A 21,648-nucleotide genomic window follows, 5' to 3' on the forward strand; every position below is an offset into this window, starting at 1 on the left:
ACTTTTCACCAAACAGGTCCAGGTTTCCCTACAGAGGAACTCATGCTGGAACACTTTGCCAATATCAACGACACAAGGACATCTCCGCTGCTAGGAGGGATCACATTCCACAACCACTTTCCCAAAGATGGACAATTACCCGTGAATCTGAATTATAGGTAAGCGTAAATTATGTATGGTGCCATACGATCATCACCTCTGTTCGCCGGATAGTAAGCAGCAAAAGCTAGACATAATTGACAGACTCAAAATGAAATGTACCCGTATTACATCATCTAGTCTGCATGTGAAAAAAATATACAATACCTCTCATTTATTGGTCATGATAGAACAACTTTGTGAACAGACATTAAAAGACTACATCTGCCTGAGAAATATATGGATTTATGAATATAATACTTTGAGTAAGAATGAATTTATTTCAAATCTGTGATTGCTGGAGGCTAATTTCATGTTTGGATACAAGAACAGCCATTAACCCTAACTAGGCCGGGCTATTTAGGTAGTTGATAGAGCCGAGGGGGGGGGGGGCCTCCCAGGCCCCCCCTCCAGATCTCGGCCGTCGACCGCGTGATCGCAACGAAAATTGGCACACACATTGCCTATGATGTAATCTAATATACCATAAAGTGAATTCTTCAAAAAAAAATTATCATTTATGCTAAATTATGCTAATTTATGCACGATGATGCATAAAATCAGACTATTTGGTATAAATCACAAAATAAAGCTCAAAACAGGCACATTTTTTGTGTAAATATTCTTTTTAGTGTCCTTAGCAAATGTAATAAAAAAAAATTGTGATATCAGAAAAAATTCTTAAGTATTTTATTGTTTTTTTTGAATTTCTAATGTATTTCTTTGTTTTTTCGACTTTATGATTTTCATTGTTTTTTCGATGAAATTTGTCCGCGACATCGCTCCAAACAAGAAAATATGTTATTCATTGATTTTAATCAATAAAACACCAAAATAATTATGCTTTTAGGAAATTTGCCAGTAAGCACAGTGTGCATTGAAATTGTACACGAATTAACGTTTTTGAGCAATTTTTGGTCTGACATGCATGTACATATTTATGCGTAACTTCGGAACCGCATGCCCGGGCGTCACAAATTTGGTGTCAAAAGATGCGGGAGACTCGAAAGAAAAAAGTCATGAAACGTCGCGGCGATAGCTTTTTGCGATTGCGATCACGCATCGCGCGGAACGTCGAGGGGGGGGGCCTCGGAGCCTCGGAGGCCCCCCCCCCCCCCCCACCCCCCCCCCCCCCCCCCCCCCCACCCCCCCCCCGGCCTAGTTAGGGTTAACATGGAGCCCGTTCATTTATTCAATATATGTGTGATATTTGCTTTTCTTTTTAATGAATTTAGTATACGACTTTCAGCAAGCCCAAGAAACTCCCCATACTCCAGCGGAGATAGCAATTCATTTAATGACCAGCAGAGTGAGTGGAAAACTGATGAACTCTTCCCATTCATCATGACCCTCGGGCCACGGGCCAAAGACCAAACTTGGGGAGGGGACCCAGGTGAGTGTATGCCACCAAGATGTTTTTGTTTGTTTGTGTGTTTGTTTGTTTTGTGTCGACATGATTGACTGCTTGTATGTGGGTTTCTGTGCATGTTGCAGCTGCCTATTAATGACAGCTAGAAATAATAGCCAAGTGTTATGTTTACAGCAAAGGGAAGTACCAAGAAAGGTAACAAAAGTGATTGATAAAGCTAATCCTGAAACAATAAAACTTGTGAAACATTATCATCTCTTGTTTACCTTTAATGAGAATGCTCAGCTAAAAGCTAAGGAGAAAAGAGAGACGTGTGCTGGCTCTGCTGGCTTTTTGTATTCGTTTGTGTGTTTGTGCGGCTGTTTGTACGACTGTTTGTTCGGCTGTTGAAAATGTGTTGAAGAGACATGCAAGACCCAGTAGTGTTGTCCTAACCTCCTTAAGTTACAATGTACCTTAATGTAAGTGTTCTTGAATTGTGCTGCATAACTCATTATCATCTGCGTATGTCTTGATTGTTAAATCAAAATGATAGGCCGTGTCCACACAAACCTATCAGCATGCATGCAGAGAAAGAAAATATCCCAACTTAAACACCATGTTACACCTTCGGGGGGGGGGGGGGATTGACTTGTTCTTGTTTTCTCGAAGACATGGTGTATGCTCCTTTGTGAAGACTCAGCTTGACTTAGTTCCAATATGGTAGCTTCAGATCTTTGGGATGCTTATTTGAGAAACAGGACAAAATACACAAGGTGTAAAGACCATCAGCGCCATGGATGCCTACACTAAAATTGCTGATAAGAGTACACCCTTTTTCAGGAGTGTGTAATTGGCATTGAACTGTTCTTTTGTGTACAGGCTACATGAGGGAGGGTTTCTTGTCCCTTCAGCATGCCATCGACAAGGCTTTCATGCAGTACGTTGACCCCACGCTGACAGACCAGTTCAAGGTTGAGATGCAGCGCTACCCATATCCGCCCTACCTCGATGACATCTTCATCATTGCCATACAGGCCCAGCTTCCGTACCTCCTCTTCATCAGCTTGGTGTACCCCATGATCAACATCGCCAGGACAATCTGCCATGAGAAAGAGAAAAGGTTAAAGGTCAGTACTGAAACTTGTTATGAACATAAGATCATTTGAATGATTCCAATCATTAGAATGAATCCCATGAGTCCAAGAGAAGATGCAGTGTTTTTTTGTGTTGTTTTTGTAGCTCTCTTTTTTCAAAGAAAACTGTACAAGCTGTTTGTGTCTGTATTAAAACAAATATATATGGATGCAGTGTACCTTTGCCATTGACAAAGCTTTCATGCAGTACGACATGAACGTATCTTGAATGCTTATTTTTAGATGCATGCAGAACTGTACCCTTTACTACAAGTTTACTTGTAATATTCTTTTCAATGAATTCATCTAAACAAGAATTATATTACTGACCTGGCAGGGCTGCACACTAACCCATTTTTTCTACTGGTCGGACCTGTCTGTCAGACCAGTGGGTACTAAGTTTTTCATTTTTTTACTGCTCCATTCCTGAAAAAAAAAGTAACTGGCCCTAAAGTGATTTTTACTAGTCATGATCAGGGACCGTTGCACCAGTGCCAGTGTGCAGCATTGCCTGAAGTGTATTGCAGGGATTGGTGTTTCTATCAGGTAGATTATGCACTTGCTGTTTGCTAGTCCATGCTCTCATCATGGAATGGCTTGCAATACAAGCACCTTGAAGGTCTAGGTAAAGTTAGCATGAACAATATAAGTGGTTAGACAAGCTAAAATATGAGACACATCAGTCACACTGCAGCATGCACAATATACAATGTAAGTGGTTAGACAAGCTGAAATATGAGACACATCAGTCACACAGCTTTTTCCTTTTCACTAGACCTCTTTTTCTGCTGGAACTGTCTTTGTCGCTGCCAAATTTGCAACATCCTTTGTTGAGTATCATATATGTCTGCTGTACTAAAATACAAATGGAAATCATTTTTGAAGCAGTTCCAAGTCAGCAGATTTTGCTTTATTCTATTGTTCTTGTTTTACTTTCGTGTCAGGAATCCATGCGAATGATGGGCCTAAGTAACTGGCTGCACTGGACAGCGTGGTTTATCAAGTTCTTCACCTTCCTCTTCATCTCCACTATATTCATGACGATTCTCTACACTGTGCCAGTGGGAACACAGGGGGCGATATTCAAGCACAGTGCCCCTTCTGTCATATTTGTGTTTCTGCTCCTGTATGCGGTTTCGACCATCGCGCTGTCCTTTGCCGTCAGTGTGTTCTTCTCAAAAGGTGAGTTGCGTTTAATACGAAAATAACATAACATCATCTTCAGTATGTACTGCGCTTTGTTTAGAACTATTTTGTTCTTGTCAGCAAATTCTGTTTGCTGATACTTTCTGTTTGCATGTGATATGCTTGAAGAATTCAGCTGTTAGTCTGATTGACAATGCTTTTACCAACTATCGTTAGTCTCCTCTGGATGATAATGTGGCTGGTTAAAGTTGCTTCCAACGCTGGCCACCATGGGAGAACCATGGTTTTTGTAGTCAGTGCCAATGCTTCAAATTTTTGCTTAACACCTAGTTTATACTGTTCAAGTCATAATTTACACTTGTCTAGAGTTTGTGAGTCATACTAGCAAATACCAATTATTTCTCATTGACTTTGGTCAGATTTTTAAACAGTTTGCAGTTACTCATGATTCATTAGCATATTTCTTATTCTTAGAGCATGCCATTATTACTTCTTAGCATGGTCCATAAACCGTCCTAATTTTCTTTTCTTTTTTTAATCCGTTGAGGACCGACTGATTTTGCTACAACACGCATTTCCCATAGACACCTGCCCGAGTATACTCGGGACTCGTCCTCAACGGGTTAAGGATCACATAGGAATATGGCTTTTCTTGCTGCACTGATATGCTAAAACCTTTCATGGACTATGTACTCTGATGGATGTGTGTGATGAATACCTGTAATGATGGATGGTAGGAGTTGTATACCTGTATGATGTTATCACTTAAGTGCATTAACAGTGTTTAGTATCACACTTTCAGTGTGTGTACTTTGTTCGCACCACTATTGAGAGGTTTGACAAGAATATTTTGAGAGTTTATGTGTAAAGCACTTCACTTTTGGAATATACTTTAACTCTCCTCAAGTTACATGTACATAGGGAAGGATTGTTATAGAGAAATTGTTACACTGTTATTTGTGAGGTAATTTTTATCTGTGTATCTCTGTGTGAAATACATCAATATGCTTCAACATAAGGTATTGTGTGTAAAGAAAGCATCTGCTTCTGTTAAAGTTACCCTGAACTGTGTTATATATATTTCGTGTATAGGTATTATGTGGACTGTCTTTCTGTGCTGTTACATCAAAGAAGCTGTAATAATGGCTATTTTTAGAGTTAAAGTTAGCATCGCTTATCACATGATTGTCACATGATTGAGTTGTCCCACCCAAGATCTGGAGCAGCTGGCTTCAGTGGTGGGCAAAGGTCTTGTTTGGGTTTTAGAGTAATGACACTGACTCTATGGGGTCAATTTCCTTGTCTGGAAAATTGCTGGTTATCTCATAACTCGCTGCTGGCATAGTTCTGTCTTCACCCTACTTCCAATGTTCAAGGACAAAAGGGATGATAAAAAGCTCATTGTTTAGTGTGTATGTCTAGTGGTCTCTATTGCATGCATAGTTTGGCAACCTTTGGTTTCGGTTTGATGAAATGATGAATTGAGATTGCTATCGTACATTTAGTGAGAGGTTATGATGACCATATTTCATGAGACACGACGCACTATCACACAAGGATTACTGGATTGTTGGAGAGGTGGTCTATAGTATCACCCAGTGTTATAATCTGCAGACTTGCGCATTCTCCTGATTCTTCTTAAAGTGACATGATGACCACATTGATTATTTCTCTGTCTCTCAACAGATCCTTTCATGTGTAGTGTCAAATGGTGCATTTTTGTCAGAAAAATCAACCTGTCATTTATGTCATATCTCAAAAAGTATCTAAATTCTTATCTTATCTAAATATCTGGGCTATATTGCCTGACTGCCTTGGTGACATGAAGCCATTAAAACTGTTGTATGCCAAGTCAATAGAGGTGTTGTCCCATGGTTATTATACTCTACAGAGAAAGAGACTGAACTTTAGTGGCAGGGGCTCGTCCATGAGGGGTGGAGGTAATTAGGTTCACAAACATGACATGTAAACACAAACTTTAATGTCATCATAATTTGTGCCGTGCCGGTTACCTAGTAGACCTACTAATGTCGTGTCAAGAAACTTTTTATGACGGATGCCATCAGAGGCTTAATGTCCATTCTAACAGTGATGTATCAAATGCTCCACCCCCCCCCCCCCAAAAAAAAAAAAAAACAACAACAACAACAACACAAACAAACAAACAGGGTATTTTTTATTTTTTCCAATCTCTGACTTCAAGGTAATCGGCATTAACCACACTGGTGCCAACTGTCTCCATTCAAGGAGAGTGTATTACCTTGAGACAGACAGCTTGTAAAGTAATAATAATGTAACTCGCGGTGTACATTGTAATTACCACTGGTCGACATATCTTATTTCTTAGTTAAAAGAGTAATATATTGTGGTAACAACATACATGTTGTTCATTTCACACCAGTGTTCTTCACCCCCTGCCATGAGATGAAAAAGAAAGCAGGATTAAATGTTTTCTTTTGAGTAATTTGCACCTAAATATATCCCCATCATTGAAATAGACTATGCTGTTGCTAGAATCAGGTATACGTGTATTATGATGTCGCAGTGATGTGAACTAGTAGTGGTTTTCTTTTCTATTGTCTTGAGTCAATAGGCCTTGTTTACATGGCTCCCTTTTTCAGAGGTTAAAACGTGACATCCTGTTCAGAAATGGAACCAAGGTTTTAATTCTGGTGATCAATAGGGGAAATGAAACTAACAGGGGAAAAAGGCAAATGATAGAATACATAAAATGCTGCACGTCGCATGCTATAATATAATGCATACCTACACTGTAATGTGTAACAGTCATAACTTGTATATCAGGATCCAGCGATTGTCCATAATGTGGGCTTGAGGTTTAAAAGATTCTTATAGCAAATGGTATCATATACATCTGCGTGTAGTTTGTATACATGTATCATCTGGAGAGCTTTGTGCATTAATACACTGACATCTACAATGTACATTGAATAATACTGGTAGGAAGTACATGTACAATGTACAAACCATGTCAGTGGATAGTGATGAGCACTGCATGATGAATAGACCGAAAGCAGTACTGTGTCCATCTAGTCCATCTAGAACTATCTGTAGTTTCACTCTCAGGAGCAAGCATAAAGATTCATGCCATGCTTATGGATGTGATTTGATATTGGGCAAATTAGCTTAATGTGCATCCACAACAATGAATGCATTTGAAATATGAAAGTGTCAATCACCAACATTAACCATGTGAAATAACATTGTTTGTTTCTTACAGTAATATCCTTAGGTATGACTTATATGGCTATTTATCAATCCATGAAATACAATAAATCTATTCAAAGAATTGTGGTATTTGCTTAAAAATGGGGGTTGTATGTAGTCCATCAAACTTTTAGCTCAATGTGGAACAGTTGTCACCAGATATTGCATCGTAGAATAAATGTTCACAGTTACGATGTAAGAGCATAAGACGTGGACTTACATGAATAACATTAGCAAAGAGTGTGTGAAAAAACTGTATCACATTGATATAATGGAATAATGTAAAATGAAACAGAAGAGAGATAAATGTTAGTAGGAGCTTCTGCTGGTTGCTACAAAGAATTATAGATAAACACTAAACACATTATGAGGGACAAGAAATTTTGGGGATGGTGTATGATTTGGTGATTTGTTATAAATGCACTTTTCACTTGAGATTGTTTTGCCCAAAAAGTTATCAAGTACAATCCTTCATTCACTGGATTCTGCAAAATGCTTATACCTACATTTTCATGGTGACCAAGCAGCCACATACATCTTAATGAAATTTGTTTGTTTGTTTGTTTTTTATACCACAATACAGCCAACACGGCCACAGCAGCAGCCGGCATCATTTGGTTCATCTCCATTGTGCCGTACTCCTTCATGTACAACACGTACACCTTCATGTCCGCTGCGGAGAAGGCGGCCGGCTGCCTTCTGTCCAATTCGGCCATGTCAGTGGGCTTGCTTCTGATTGGCGTATTCGAAGGGACCTGTGAGTGTTGGCCGCCAAGACGCAAAGTCTTGTTTTCCTTGAATTTGTTAACCATTGTTGCCAAACTGTGAAAAGTTTGTAAAACATGTGTTAACTAGAGAAGCACTCTGAGAGCGCAGACGTCCGCCAAGCATGCAGCTTATTTCCATCACTGATCTTGTTCTTCCAAGAGATATCAGTGATTTCCACCCATATGTACTTATAGCATGCTCAAAGTGTTTATAGTGTGCTGAAAGATGCCCAATTTCCCAATATAGAAGCCTTTGTTACGTCATAAATCCTCAGCTGCACGGCGCGCCTCGCCCTAGCAGAAACTAGAGCACGCACTTTAGTGCGCGCATGCAAGTGACCCTACCTGGCAAAACATCAAAAATCCTTCATAAATTCTCCCCAAATTCTCGGATCACTAGCAAAAGTTAATCATTTGTTACTTGTGTCATTCTCAAACTTTCCTGCAAGTTTCATCCCAATCCGTTATCTGCTTTTTAAGTTATTTTGGGCACGTATAAACGAACGAACGACCAAACCAACGGTAACGAAAACATAACCTCCTCCCTTGGCGGAGGTAATTATAATGCAATACGATGAATAAGTCGTAAACACAGCAGAAGATGATGTATGCCTTTGTGAGGCAGTGCCAAGATGAGAGGAGACATTTTCGGCTTCTGGTTTCTATGTTGTATAGGCAAAACAGCCATTTAGGAGATTGATTTGATAGTGGAGGGCTTCCAGCAACCATGGAAGTATTCTGATGGTAAGAGGCCTTATTTGTATGAAAGAAATTAAAAAACTTATCCATATTTAGTGGCACGACAGCAAAAAATTGAAACATACATTTACAATTTCAGTTCTTATTGCAAGAAAAACAGCGAGAACTGTAAGGAGATTGCAGGTAGAAGAAGGGTCTCCTTTGTCATTTGCTCTTAGACTTTTCCTTCATGTTAATCTACTTTCCGAACACTATGCAATAATGACCTTAGAAGCCTCACTGATGTCAGTGAAAATCCTGAGTTCTCAGGTATTGGCCCTTGTGTGAATGGTGCTAAGATCTAATGGAATGTAATCTATCTATTGTGCCATACTTTTGTCAGTAATAAGCTGCTTAAGATTCAGGGTGATCCGAATTTGCTAATTTGTCTGAGATGACTCTTTCGCTAGTGGATATTGTGCACAGAAAAAAATGCTGCTATTGAACTCTTTGATAACCTGATGAGAGAGGTGTCGGGATATCAATGCACTTAAAGCAATTCAGAGGTTGCATAAGGTAAAAGCTGAAAAAGATATTTTAATCTGATTACAAGTCATGTGGTGAGACTCTCATTTTGTTGTCTGCAGTACAACAGCCAATATGATATGAAGTTTTCACTTTTCTTTCCAAGCAAAATTGTGGTAGAAATCATGATTATTAAATTCACATGCTCTACAATTTTGAGGGAGGTCAAGAAACTTTACTTGTTGTTATACTACAGTCAATCCTGTCTGTATTAGCCACCTAAGGGAGATGAAAAGAGTAGCCCTTATGGACAGGTGGCCACTGAGGCATGTTTGACCGTACAGTAATTTCGCTCATCTTCACCGTATGTGACATGTCCCATGAAGCTCTGTCATTATTTTGATAATGCAAGTGTCCCCATCGAGACTGGTTTAACAGTGTTACATCAATACTTCTCACGCTGCAGCTGAAGGGGTGCAGTGGTCCAACATGTCTCACCCGGCCACGCCCGACGACAACTTCACCTTCCTGGCGGTGTTGATAATGCTGGTGGTGGACACGGTGCTCTACCTCCTCATCGCATGGTACTTTGAGGCAATCTACCCTGGGGAGTATGGCATCCCCAAACCCTTATACTTTCCCTTCACGGTGAGATTTGACCCACTGAATACCCATCAACTCTAACTGTATGCTGTAAAACAAGGAATGTTAGTATGCATTTTAATTTTGTGAATTTTGCAAGAGCCAAGATTCGCAAAATTAAAATGCATGTGAAAATTTTGTCTACATTATACGCATTGAATGTTAGAGGCAACTCGCAAAAATTTCATGCCACAAAAAAGGCCGTCGACTCCAATTCGTGAAAATTTCATGCTGCGAAAATATTGTGTTTTACAGTAGCTACCTCCTTTTCTATGATGAAGGGCGATGTTTTGTACATGAGACAAGTACATTTATGAGTTAAATGCCAATGTCTGATGACTTTTCACTTTCCTAGGCGAGGTCAACATAAATAGTGGTCAATAATTGGTCACAATACCATCACATGACTAATGCAGTGAGGATTGAAATTGTTGAATTGCAAGCAGTGACATTATGTTATGTAATTAATTCAAAATTTTGAAAGGCCGCCGATAACACAATAATGAAATAGACTACATAATGTAACAAACATTGCCTTGTCTGTCATGGTAATGTGACTCTTGATAGTCCCATGGGAATTACATTTTCCCCCTTTAGACAATACAGTGTATGTAAAATGTAACTTGTATGTATCTTGGGATGTATGTGTCTATTCCTCCCAAAAGGCGATATCTGTATAATATTGGCCTTTGCTAGGATCTACTGTGTGTGAACAGTGATATATAAGAGAATGCAGAGATGAACTAATGTGTTTCACCATGAGAACTACATGTAGATTGATGTGAAAAATTGATAAAGAAAGTGCTATTTGGAAAACAAGAAGAAGAAAAGAATGCTGTGTCCAATCATCAAACACCTTTTGCTCTTTCTTTTGATATTTTCTTTTGATGTCCGAGCATTGCCTTGTAAAACGTTGTTTTGATTCATCACAGAGAAGCTACTGGCTTGGCCCCAAAAAAGGCTCCTATGCGGTGGATGTGGAGAATGCGCCCGTCCTGGCAGGCACCCCAAACAGTTCTGACTTCATAGAGAGGGACCCTGTGGGGCTGGAGGCTGGCGTGCAGATCAGAGGCCTGACCAAGGTGAGCTGGTAGAGATCTAGAGACTAGAGACAATAATGGGAACCTCTTTGCATTGACTCTCTACAATCTTAGTCGTTATTAAGCACATTATGTCTCCACTGACGTCCAGGGATCCCGTTTCATGAAACTTGTTGTCAGTGACAACTGCTACATGTCTATGACAACTTTGCTCTCAGCCAATCAAATGCAAGAATTACAGTAGCTTATGGCAACTGTCACAACTTGTCACTGATAAGTTTTTGAAACAGGGCCCAGATGTGTATGCTTTGGAAGTATTCTTACTCCCAACCCCCCCCCCCCCCCTCAAAAACAAAAGTAACTGAAAGACACTTTATGATTGATGAAAAGGACCTGTTATTTAAAGATGATGATATTTTACAAATATTCTAGGGATGCTCAGTTTTGCTGACACGCAAGCATAATAGTCTGATAAAAAGGCGTAGACATGCACAGACCTGTGGATACTTGTGTTGGACCTGCATGGGCCACATTGACCAGCATGGACACACATGGACTACCTCCTGGCCAGGGTTTAGTATGATGTCCAGCCTGAAACTGGACCCTTCAAAACTTTGATGTCCCTTTCTAGTTAAAATTGAGACTGTAAATGTAAATGGCTACACGACTGGAAGTCGTGTAGTTTCACAGAAGCCATTCAACTCTCGCTCTCTACAAGATGATTATGGGGCTTATCATTGGGATTAGGGTTTCTGATGAAGCCGGAGGTTTTCAGGACAAAGATTGGCCATGGTATAGATTTTTATAGGAAGTGGAGGCATCAGACATGAGGCATTCAGTAAAATAAAAGAGTAGACTGAAGAATGGGCAGGTGTTATATGCCTACACATGTGTAGTGTTCTAAGTATGTGTTATATATCAAGGTGTTTTTATTTTTATAAATATCTCAAGGCAACTGATATTTGTGAAATTTAACAACTAGCAAAATTGTTGTCTATCATCACACAAATATATTGCTTATTTTTATTGTGAAAATTTGTAATACTTCTTTCTCATCCATGAATGTGGCATATATTTTGATCCCTAATTTAATTACTCCAGATAGCATCTTTCAAACAGTCTCAATTTGCAAAATGTTATACTCTTAAAATATATATGGTGTAAAAAGTATCTTCTTGCTTGAATTCATCAGGTAATAACTGAATGGAATGCAATTGACAACATTTTTGTATTTTTTTTTTTTGTACTGCTACATGTAAATACATTTTAGATGGCCAGAACTTGGCATAGCCCCAAAGTCATTATTATTCTTAATGACAGACTGTTATCTGCTTCAGTTAATGCATACATGACATCTTTCACTCCCACCTGCAGACCTTTGGAACCAAGACGGCAGTGGACAAGCTGACCCTCAGCATGTACGAGGGTCAGATCACCGCCCTCCTGGGTCACAACGGAGCCGGAAAGTCCACCACCATTTCCATGCTGACTGGGCTGTTCCCTCCGACGTCCGGCACTGCCGTGGTCAATGGTCACGACATCTGTCAGGACATCGATGGGGTGCGGTCAAACTTGGGTCTCTGTCCACAGCATGATGTCCTCTTTGATGAGATGACAGTGGAGGAGCATCTCTACTTTTTTGCAAAGGTAAGGTTTTTTTTACCTCTGCCAAGGGAGGAGGTTGTGTTTTCATTGATACTGTTTGCTTGTTTGTCTGTGTGCAAAATAACTCAAAAAGTGGGGAACAAATTTGGATGAAACTTACAGGGAAGGGTGAGAATGACACAAGGCACAGATGATTAGATTTTGGTAGTGATGTGGGAATTTTTGTGGATTTTATGAAGGATTTTTGATATTTTGGCAGGTAGGGTCAATGAACTTGAGAGTTCAAGCTGCACATTTTTGAGGTTTTCATACGCCAACTAAAGTGTATGCTCTAGTTTTTGCTAAGGCGAGGCGCAGCGCGCAGCTGGAAGTTGATGACGTAACAAAAGGCTTCTATATTGGGAAATCAGGCGATTTTCAGCATGCATACGTATGGGTGGATATCACTGATCTCTTGTCAAGGGAAGAACAAGATAATTGGTAGAAATTAGCTGCTTGACGGAGGACTGCGCTCTCAGAGTGCTTCTTTAGTTTGTACTTTATTTCATATGTCTCACTCAACAAGATTGGCCCAAAAATTTGACATACAACATTTTTTTAGCTCCTATTTTCTGTACAAATATGTGTTCTAATCCTCACAATTATGAACAATGCCAAAATTGCCCAGTATGAAGAATTAGTCATACGAAAGTTGCTTCTTTTTTATGTTGGCCTTGTACCGCCTTAAATTTTGAAAAACTCGAGATATTTGTGAGGATCATGATAGCGCTTGTACTACAATATTAACATGGTTCCCTATCAAAGCAATCATGAAAGGTTTTATTGTGTACACACTAGTGCACCAATAGTATGGCGCTATAGGCTCTTTGTCAGAATATTATTATCAACACAGGAACTTAAAGTCACTGTGTTGATACCCAACTGAATTCTCTGAAGTCATGTTTTGGTTGTAATCCAAACATTTTATACCATATCATGCAGTAGACACAATTTTACATTTCATCTGATGAGCTGTGTCAGAAACTGTTGTTTTTGTTGTAAGAAAGTGTCACAAAATACACAGTTTTTAGGCTTGTTAACAAGAAAACAATATCTTGTAAATGTTTGGCAGTGCAAAGACATGGTGGCATTATCATTCTCATTCTCATTCTCATTCTCATTCTCATTCTCATTCTCATTCTCATCATCATCATTATCATTATCATTATCATTATCATCATTATCATTATCATTATCATCATTATCATTATCATTATCATTATCATTATCATAATGCAGAATGGATTTGCCATCTATGTACGTTGTTCATAGTCAAAATGAAGAAAATGAGCTCTCTATCATGGCAGAAAAGACTAATGGCTGTAGGACAGGTATAGATTCTACAGGCATTTTTTGATAGCTAGGAGCCTAAGATGCAGTTATCCACCCTGTGAAATTTGTTATTAGTGCTTTAATGCATTCTTTATGTGTACTTTACCATAGGCATTAGAAGGGGAATAGACTGCCTTAGCAACAGTCCAATCCAAATATCATACTCACACATATCTGTAACACTCAGAAATATAAATAACTCCCATTCATGTAAACACTTGCCCTTGCTCTCACTAAACTTGTATTTGTCCTTTGTTTGTCCATAGTAAGATATTATCTGTGTTTCTCAAACATGAGCAGCACCGGGGAATATACAAACATTCTGTTTCTCAAATATGTACCTCAAGTATATTTAACATTAAAGTTCAGAGGACTAGTCCAAAGTCAACAGAGATAAACTTGACTTCAAAATCGTGAGGTGTCTTGTTTGATTTTGGGGCATAAGTTGTTCGTGTTGTAATCTTTAAAGTCCATCAGTCATTGAAACATTAGATAACTGCTAAATGTAAATGTGGCTCAGGCGTGTTCATAGCATTGCACACAGTGTAGCTACCAGAGTGGGAGCTTCCTAACTATGTGTGGTGTAATAGTATTACTCTGGATCAGTGGGTTGTAATGTTAGGGATTGAGAAAGGAAGAGAATGATTCTCTCCTTTACCTACTCTCAATGTTAAAGGGATCGTACAGTTCTGGTTGAGACCTGATTTCAGGTTTATAATATTTTTAGATGAGATAATGAGAAATCTCATATGAAATATGAAATAGCATACAATTTCATGAGGAATTCAACATTTATTTGATAAAAATTGGTTTTGAAATGGCTGACATATCCAAAAAAGAACAATTTTAGTAAAGTGTGGGACCCACACTTTGTAACGATCGCTTTGTTTTACTTTGTTTTTGGATGTTTCAGTTATTCCAAACCCGATTTTCATCAAATAAACTTTGAATTCCTCTTAAAATGGTATGCTCTGTATTATATCATAAGTGTTTTCTTGGTATCTTGCAAAAATTTAAAAGCCTAATTCTCATCTCAACCAAAACTGTACTACCCCTTTAAGACTCTCATTGGATTGGTGTCCAACTTTTTAATGCAAACAGAAGTACAGAGAGATTGCCATATTTCTGTGAATGAAGGCATATCATAACAAGCTGATATCTTCCTATGCCTTGCTTATCTGGCTAATTTTGGGGATGATATGATGCATAACTAGTTTTTTCATGATTTCATTTTGATATCAGGCTTGAGATAGGCCTACATGTAGTCAACATAAGCTGGATAATTGTAGAAAAATTACATTATGTTAATAGGCCTTGCTTTAGTCATAAATGTCAGTTGAATGTACTGTGTTGTGATGGTGTATGCTGTACAGTATGTCAATATGTTTCAGTTTCAGTTGCAGTTTGTGTACTGTCATCCTGCATATTTTTGATATATTTAATGTATGTTTGTTGTAGTATTTGACATGCCAAAATTTTCCATTGTGGTACTGGACTGTAAAGTAAATCAGTCAATCAATCAACCAGTCAATCAATCAGTCAGCCAGTCAGTCAGTCAATCAATTATCTAACCAACCAACCATCCAACTAAGATTATAATAAGGAAATACAGGGAATACTGCTTATATGTAAGGGTCACAGACATGTGTAATGAAGATCTCCCTATGCTAGAATAAGAATAATGTTTATGATACCCTTCATAATAAAACGTTTTCTGAGTGCCAGTGTATGACAGAAATGGTGAACCAAAATGGCAAAGCATTATGCAAAACACACAGAAATCCTCACAGAGTGCCCCATTTTTAGTTTGTGTGGAGAGCGCTTCCTAATTCCTTATCTATGTCTTTGCCCGTCCTCAGCTGAAGGGCTACCCACATGACGATGTCAAGGAAGAGATCAATCGCTACATCAAGTCTGTTGGCCTGGAGGACAAGCGGTCAGTAAGGGCCAAGGCCCTGTCTGGAGGCATGAAGAGAAAGCTGTCCGTCGGCATAGCACTCATCGCTGACTCCAAGGTGTGTTTCTACCTCACTCCTACTGCAATCTTTCTTTCTTTGTTGTTGTTTTTTTTCTATTCATCTGTGAATGTAGAAATATGTATGTACCTTTGATGTTAACCAGAAGTAAGTATCAGCATCAGCCAATGCATTTACTTTATATCCATTTTTGTATACTTAAGATAATAGCTGAGTAGATTAATAAATGTATGTGTAAACTTAACAGACTGACTTGGAGGCTCTCTGGGCATTCCCTGGCAAAGAGTCACCCCCTGATACACTCTCCTTGTCCAGTTTGTTACAGATATATGGAAATGGAATGTATTGCCTTGCCCCTATGAATTTATGACATACAACATAGTTGAAAATGTGAAATATTTGCTAGTGTCATAATTTTCATGCAGCAGCTGATGAGAATGATAAACTTCAGTCAAAACATTAAAAAAAAAAAAATCAGAGAGTTTGAATGTCAACAAATAACCTACATGATTTTTAGAGTTACACTTAACAAGGGATGATGCATGATGAGGTGCAGAAGGTCAGGAAAAAACAAACTGTCTGTTACATGGAACTGTGGTAAGCGAATGACTTTGAAAGATTGTGAAACCATGTCTTTCAGATTGTGATGCTGGACGAGCCGACGTCCGGCATGGACCCCTCGGCCCGTCGCTTCACCTGGGACCTGCTGCAGCAGCACCGCCACGGCCGCACCATGATCCTCACCACCCACTTCATGGATGAGGCCGATCTCCTTGGCGACCGCATCGCCATCATGGCGGAAGGGCAGATCAAGTGCTGCGGGTCCTCCCTGTTTCTCAAGAAGAAATATGGTCAGTGGATGAATCTGGATCTGCTTGCATATTGCATGAATGGAACCATTGTGTATTCCCAGTCCTCAATTTAACTACTTGGGACAATTTTCCTTTTTGGTTTTGTTCTAAGATCAAAAAGTTGAAATCAATAGCTTATTACATTTCTGATTTAATAGCAAATACATTAATTTGTCTTTATTTATGAGGATGCTGGCTTTCTATATATATGTGTGTTGGGCATCTTTTAGCCAATAGTGATTGTCTTGCACAATAATTTTTGTTAGTAATATTGATTTTATATAATTTGTTGTTAATGATGACAGTTTCTATTTGTAGCGCTATTGGAGGAATAAACAACCTCGGTGCTAATAATACACCATTGTATCCATGTTACTAGCTTGTGAGGTTTGTATCATTGCTCTCATTCCAAGACAACATTTATCGAGTGAATAAGTGAACAGCCACTCTGTCACTGTGTCATGTCACTGCTCAACAACAACAGGCATTGGCTATCACATGGTGATTGCCAAGTCCAGTGCATGTGATGTCGACGCCGTCTCACAAGTCGTCAAGGAGCACGTGCCGGGAGCACAGATGGAGAACAACGTCGGGGCGGAGCTGTCGTACATTCTGCCCGAGGAGTCCGTGGGCCAGTTCGAGGGCCTCTTCTCCCAGCTGGAGGAGCAAAAGGGTCCCCTCGGCATCGACAGCTACGGAGCCTCTGTGACCACCATGGAAGAGGTCTTCCTCAAGTGAGTTAGACACACCTGCTTTTGATAGAAAAGACACGTTTATTTATTTTTTTTTGTCCCCAGATGCAGATCATGAAGACAAGTACAAGCTAGCATTGACTCGCCTATTTCTTTATTCAATTATTACCTGTTTTTTTATTATTTTTTTTTCACCAGTTTGGTATAAATTAGGCACACAGGTGAGGCAATGATGTTTAATACAAACTCACAACTCTGCCATTGATTTGTACACAAAAATGTCCAACTTTTGATCAGTAACTTTATAGTAACTACAACCCCTTTCCCCTGAAAGTCAGCATTTCTATGGCATTGCAATGCAATGAAAGACCACACAGGTATGTGAAGAATTTCTTTATGCCTGTATTTTTCTTCAGATATTATGTAATACGAACGGAAATGAAGTGAAGATTTGTATGTAGTTCATTCAGCGATTATGACATCACCAGCCCTTGATTTGTGTGTTTGACTGCCACTTGTGCCATTGTTTCTTTCAAACTTGTGATTTTTTTAATTACATAACTTCTCTATTGTAGGGCTGATGTGGATGAGGTATCTGTCATTCTTTTAGTCTGATTTAGCTCTGTTTATCAAAGTCAAGTCAAACATGGTGGGTATCAGATATTGATTTGGAGACCAGGCTACCTTCTTTTTCATAGATAATAACAAGGTTTGTTACTTTCCTCCATGTGACAACACTACATACTTAATTACTTACTACCCATTATGCCTCCAGGCATGTAGGGCAGCAGCAAAAGCTCTTCACTCCCATCTGTCTTTGGCCATTCTCAGTAGTGATGTTCCCAGGTCTGGTGGAGGTTGGCCATTTCTTTTTCCACGGTCCGTCGTCAGGTGTTCCTGGGCTGCCCCCTCCTTCTCCTTCCTTCTGGGGTCCAATGAAGAGCTGTACTTGTTATGCCATCAGCTTCCTTCCTTAAGATATGCCCAATCCACCTCCATCTCTTTCTCATTAGTATATCTCCATATTCTTCTGATGGCATCTCTCATACAGCTCCTCATTTGATATTGTGTTTGACTACAATATACGGTGTATGCATCTCCAACTTTTGGTATGAATTCCCGCCAGCTTCTGAAGATCAGTGCTTGTCGTCCTCCAACATTCAGAGCAGAGCTGTACAATAGAGTAGAGAGGACGCAGCTCTGATATATCTTGTGCTTGGTCTTAACTACGTGCTCCTCCTTTTCCAACTGATCCACCACAGGGTTGGTATGAACCACTCCAGTGATGAAAACACGGAGCCACGCTACCGGAGTACCTCCAACGCTGCCGAAAGTGTCGAATCGATTCCCAATGGCAAACCCGCTTCTGCCGAGAAAGAACTGCACCCTCCCAGGCCGCATGGAGCAGATGGCGATTACGTGAACCACAGCTTCTCTACAGATGAGCCTGTCACAGAGTCAGGTATATCTTGTGCCAAGGAGATTCCCTCTTACGTAACCTGAATTACCTGGACACTGCATTGTTTTCCTTGTATTTTTTTTTGGTCTGAAATGGGTGCTGAACAACTATAGTGACATCATGTAACACCCCATTAAAAATGCAGGCTGTAGTTTGTATTAATGAGCTGTACGAGAAAAAAAGTGTAATGCAAACCATAAGTTTATTGCTAATTTATTCTTTCTCAACTTAGATTTTGCATGTCATTCTGGATTTTATTGAGTATGCCTTTGAAATGTACAGCTAAAAGTATGCAATGTCAAGGAAAACTAAAGTCATTTTTGAAGTTTAGTGCACTGCATTTGGTAATCCTGAAAAGATTGTAATTCTGTCTAATTCTCAATTTATGTAATTTTAGAGCCGGGATTTAGGAGTTGAGAAATTAACGGTTGAGGGCTTAGGATGAGAGTTGACACTTTTTACTAGGGGTAAGCACTTCAGTCATGCCGTTTATTTTAACAGAGATTGTGCGTACAGTGAACAGCGAGGGCGGTGTCATCATCACCGAGCGGAACACGGGCATCGTGCTGTACTGGCAGCAGTTCCGCGCCATGTTTGTGAAGCGCGTCCTCCACACCTGGCGCAACCTCATCCTCATCATCGTCCAGCTGCTCATCCCGATCATCTGCACCCTCTTCGCCATCATCGCCTCCAAGGTCTTCCCCTCCGTCGACGATGCTGCCCCTCTCACGCTCACCCTAGACATCTACGGCAAGACCTTCGCCTCCTACTCCATGTACCCGAACTCCTCGGCCATAGCCGGGATTAATGAGGAGTACAAAAATCAGTTTTTTGACACGGAGACCATCGTTGTAGATGTCGACTGCAATGCCACGTACAGCATGCTGGACTACCTCATTGACAAACGAGAGGAGTCCTCTGCTCTATTCGTCCGTGAGAACATGATCGCCGTGACGCTGGACGAGAGCATTCACTCTAATGCCAGTCGGGTGGATGGCGTGGCCCTCTTTCAGGAACAGCCGTACCACACCCCGCCCATGGCTCTCAATGCCCTGGACAATGCACTGATGAAGTATTTCCTGAACGACAGCTACAAGATCACCACCATCAATCATCCATTGCCAAGGACGGTCACGGAGCAGGCTAGCGACCAGCTGAACGCGGGCGTCGCCACAGGGTTTGCCATCTCTTTCAATATGCTCTTTGGGATGTCCCTCCTGGCCAGTAGCTTTGTCGTCTTCATCATCAAGGTAAGTTCACCGTACATGAAAATAATGATCATATTATCTGTTGTGTTCTGTTACTTCCATATGTGTTGGGCTAGAGCATGTTCTTTCAAAATTTTGTTGCTCCTCTCAGCACAGCAGACATTGGACATAAAAATAGGGGAATTCTTGCAAGTCTTGCCTGTTGTTTAAATTGCTTTTCCTCTTGCAGCTAATGTTTTGAGGCTTATTATAGGGGAGAGTGACTCTCGGTTTGGGAAATGATGGTTTCAAGTGGTGTGTAAGTCATACAGAACTCAAAATGAACTTTTTTTTAGTAATTCACTTTTTACTGGCCTTCTAAAACAAGAACTTCCCATTCTTCATTTTCCCATTTCTCTTGGCATGGAACTTAATGTACCAGCTGCAATATCAAGTCCTGTCTCATAGATCAGAAGAAATACCAGGAATTCAGTAGAAAGCTGATAAAATGGTATCTTGTAAACAAAACTCTCAGTACTTCTGATAGTGTGTATTTTATCAACAACAAATGCAAGTGCTTATGACAACTTCTATGTTACAGGATTAAACAAGATTCTACAATTGTGCAGTTTCTTAATTTCCTTTTTGTCTCGTCAGGAGAGTACAGTGAAATCCAAGCATGTGCAGTTCATCAGCGGGGTACGCATCTCCAACTTCTGGCTCTCCACCTACGCCTGGGACCTCATCAACTACCTGGTGCCCTGCCTCCTCGCCTGCATCATCTTCATCGCGTTCCGCATCGAGGCCTACGCCGGCATCAACAGCCTCGCCGTGCTCCTCATCCTCTTCCTCCATGGCTGGGCCATCATCCCGCTCATGTACCTCCTCTCCTTCCTCTTCAGCACCCCGTCCACCGGCTTCGTTTCCCTCACCATGTTCAACATCATCTTCGGTTCCACCACCTTCATCGCCGTGGAGATCCTCTCCGTACCCGAGCTGGGGCTCCTGCACGTGGCCGACATCCTGGAGTGGACGTTCATGTTCTGCCCGTCGTTCTGCCTGGGGTCGGCGCTGGCGGACTACTACAACAACTACCAGATCATCAAGGTGTGCACGGATAGTCCTCTGGCCAGGCAGGTCTGTGCGTCTGAACCAGGTGAGTACACAGAAGGGATCTTGTGGATGGGTCTTGGGCAATTACCCCTGGGAAATTACCCCCTGGGCAATTACCCCGGACCCTTCCCCTGACCCTAACCCTAATTCTAATCCTGAACTTGATCCTAACCCTAACCCAAACTCTAACCCTAAACCTAACCCTAACTGTAATCTTTATTCTAACCTTATCACTAACTAGTATTTGGCGTGGGGGTACTTGCCCTCGGGGGGTAATTGCCCTCGGGGGGTAATTGCCCAAATATGCTTGTGGACATCCTGCCTGCTCCTTGTCCTGTTTGGACTGGCTCATTATGTTTGTCAATATAATACGATACTCCTTCTTTTGTGGTCCTTAAAATAATCTGTTGCCACTCAGTTTTGGGGATGATGTTTGAGATGGAAAGTAAATTTGCTGAATATGTAATATTGTTATTGCGTTTCTAGCACAGGCAGAAAATGTGATAGTGGTTTGTCACCAAGTGACAGGATCCATAGGAAGGCAATGAGGTAACCTTTGAAAGCATGTTTGTGAAAATAAAATGCATTACATTGTGAATATTATCAGCCCCATTTGTTTCTTGTTTTTGCAATAGAAATGCTCCATGAGTCCTTAAATGACAGAGCTAAGAACACCAGTAGGGCCTAATTAGACCTACCTGTACATTTATTTAACATTGCTTCAATTCCTACCATCTAGTAGGAAT

General features: G+C 40.3%; 1 protein-coding gene across 1 annotated transcript in view; it reads left to right on the forward strand.

The window, feature by feature from the left end:
• The window catches only part of LOC139742013 (phospholipid-transporting ATPase ABCA3-like), a 32,688-nt gene that overhangs the window by 1,127 nt on the left and 9,913 nt on the right, over positions 1 to 21,648 (forward strand). The window contains exons 2-15 of the mRNA XM_071652574.1: positions 17 to 158; positions 1,374 to 1,531; positions 2,369 to 2,616; positions 3,567 to 3,804; positions 7,580 to 7,753; positions 9,433 to 9,614; positions 10,541 to 10,690; positions 12,023 to 12,295; positions 15,484 to 15,639; positions 16,241 to 16,451; positions 16,936 to 17,185; positions 18,406 to 18,605; positions 19,104 to 19,852; positions 20,447 to 20,945. Coding sequence (XP_071508675.1) covers positions 17 to 158; positions 1,374 to 1,531; positions 2,369 to 2,616; positions 3,567 to 3,804; positions 7,580 to 7,753; positions 9,433 to 9,614; positions 10,541 to 10,690; positions 12,023 to 12,295; positions 15,484 to 15,639; positions 16,241 to 16,451; positions 16,936 to 17,185; positions 18,406 to 18,605; positions 19,104 to 19,852; positions 20,447 to 20,945 — 3,630 coding nt within the window. The remainder of the gene's footprint in view (positions 1 to 16; positions 159 to 1,373; positions 1,532 to 2,368; positions 2,617 to 3,566; positions 3,805 to 7,579; positions 7,754 to 9,432; positions 9,615 to 10,540; positions 10,691 to 12,022; positions 12,296 to 15,483; positions 15,640 to 16,240; positions 16,452 to 16,935; positions 17,186 to 18,405; positions 18,606 to 19,103; positions 19,853 to 20,446; positions 20,946 to 21,648) is intronic.

This window comes from Diadema antillarum, unplaced genomic scaffold (assembly GCF_040938485.1).
Source record: "Diadema antillarum isolate AM-2024a unplaced genomic scaffold, OU_Dant_1.0 seq00000973_RagTag, whole genome shotgun sequence".
In the NCBI taxonomy this organism is placed as follows: Eukaryota; Metazoa; Echinodermata; class Echinoidea; order Diadematoida; family Diadematidae; genus Diadema; species Diadema antillarum.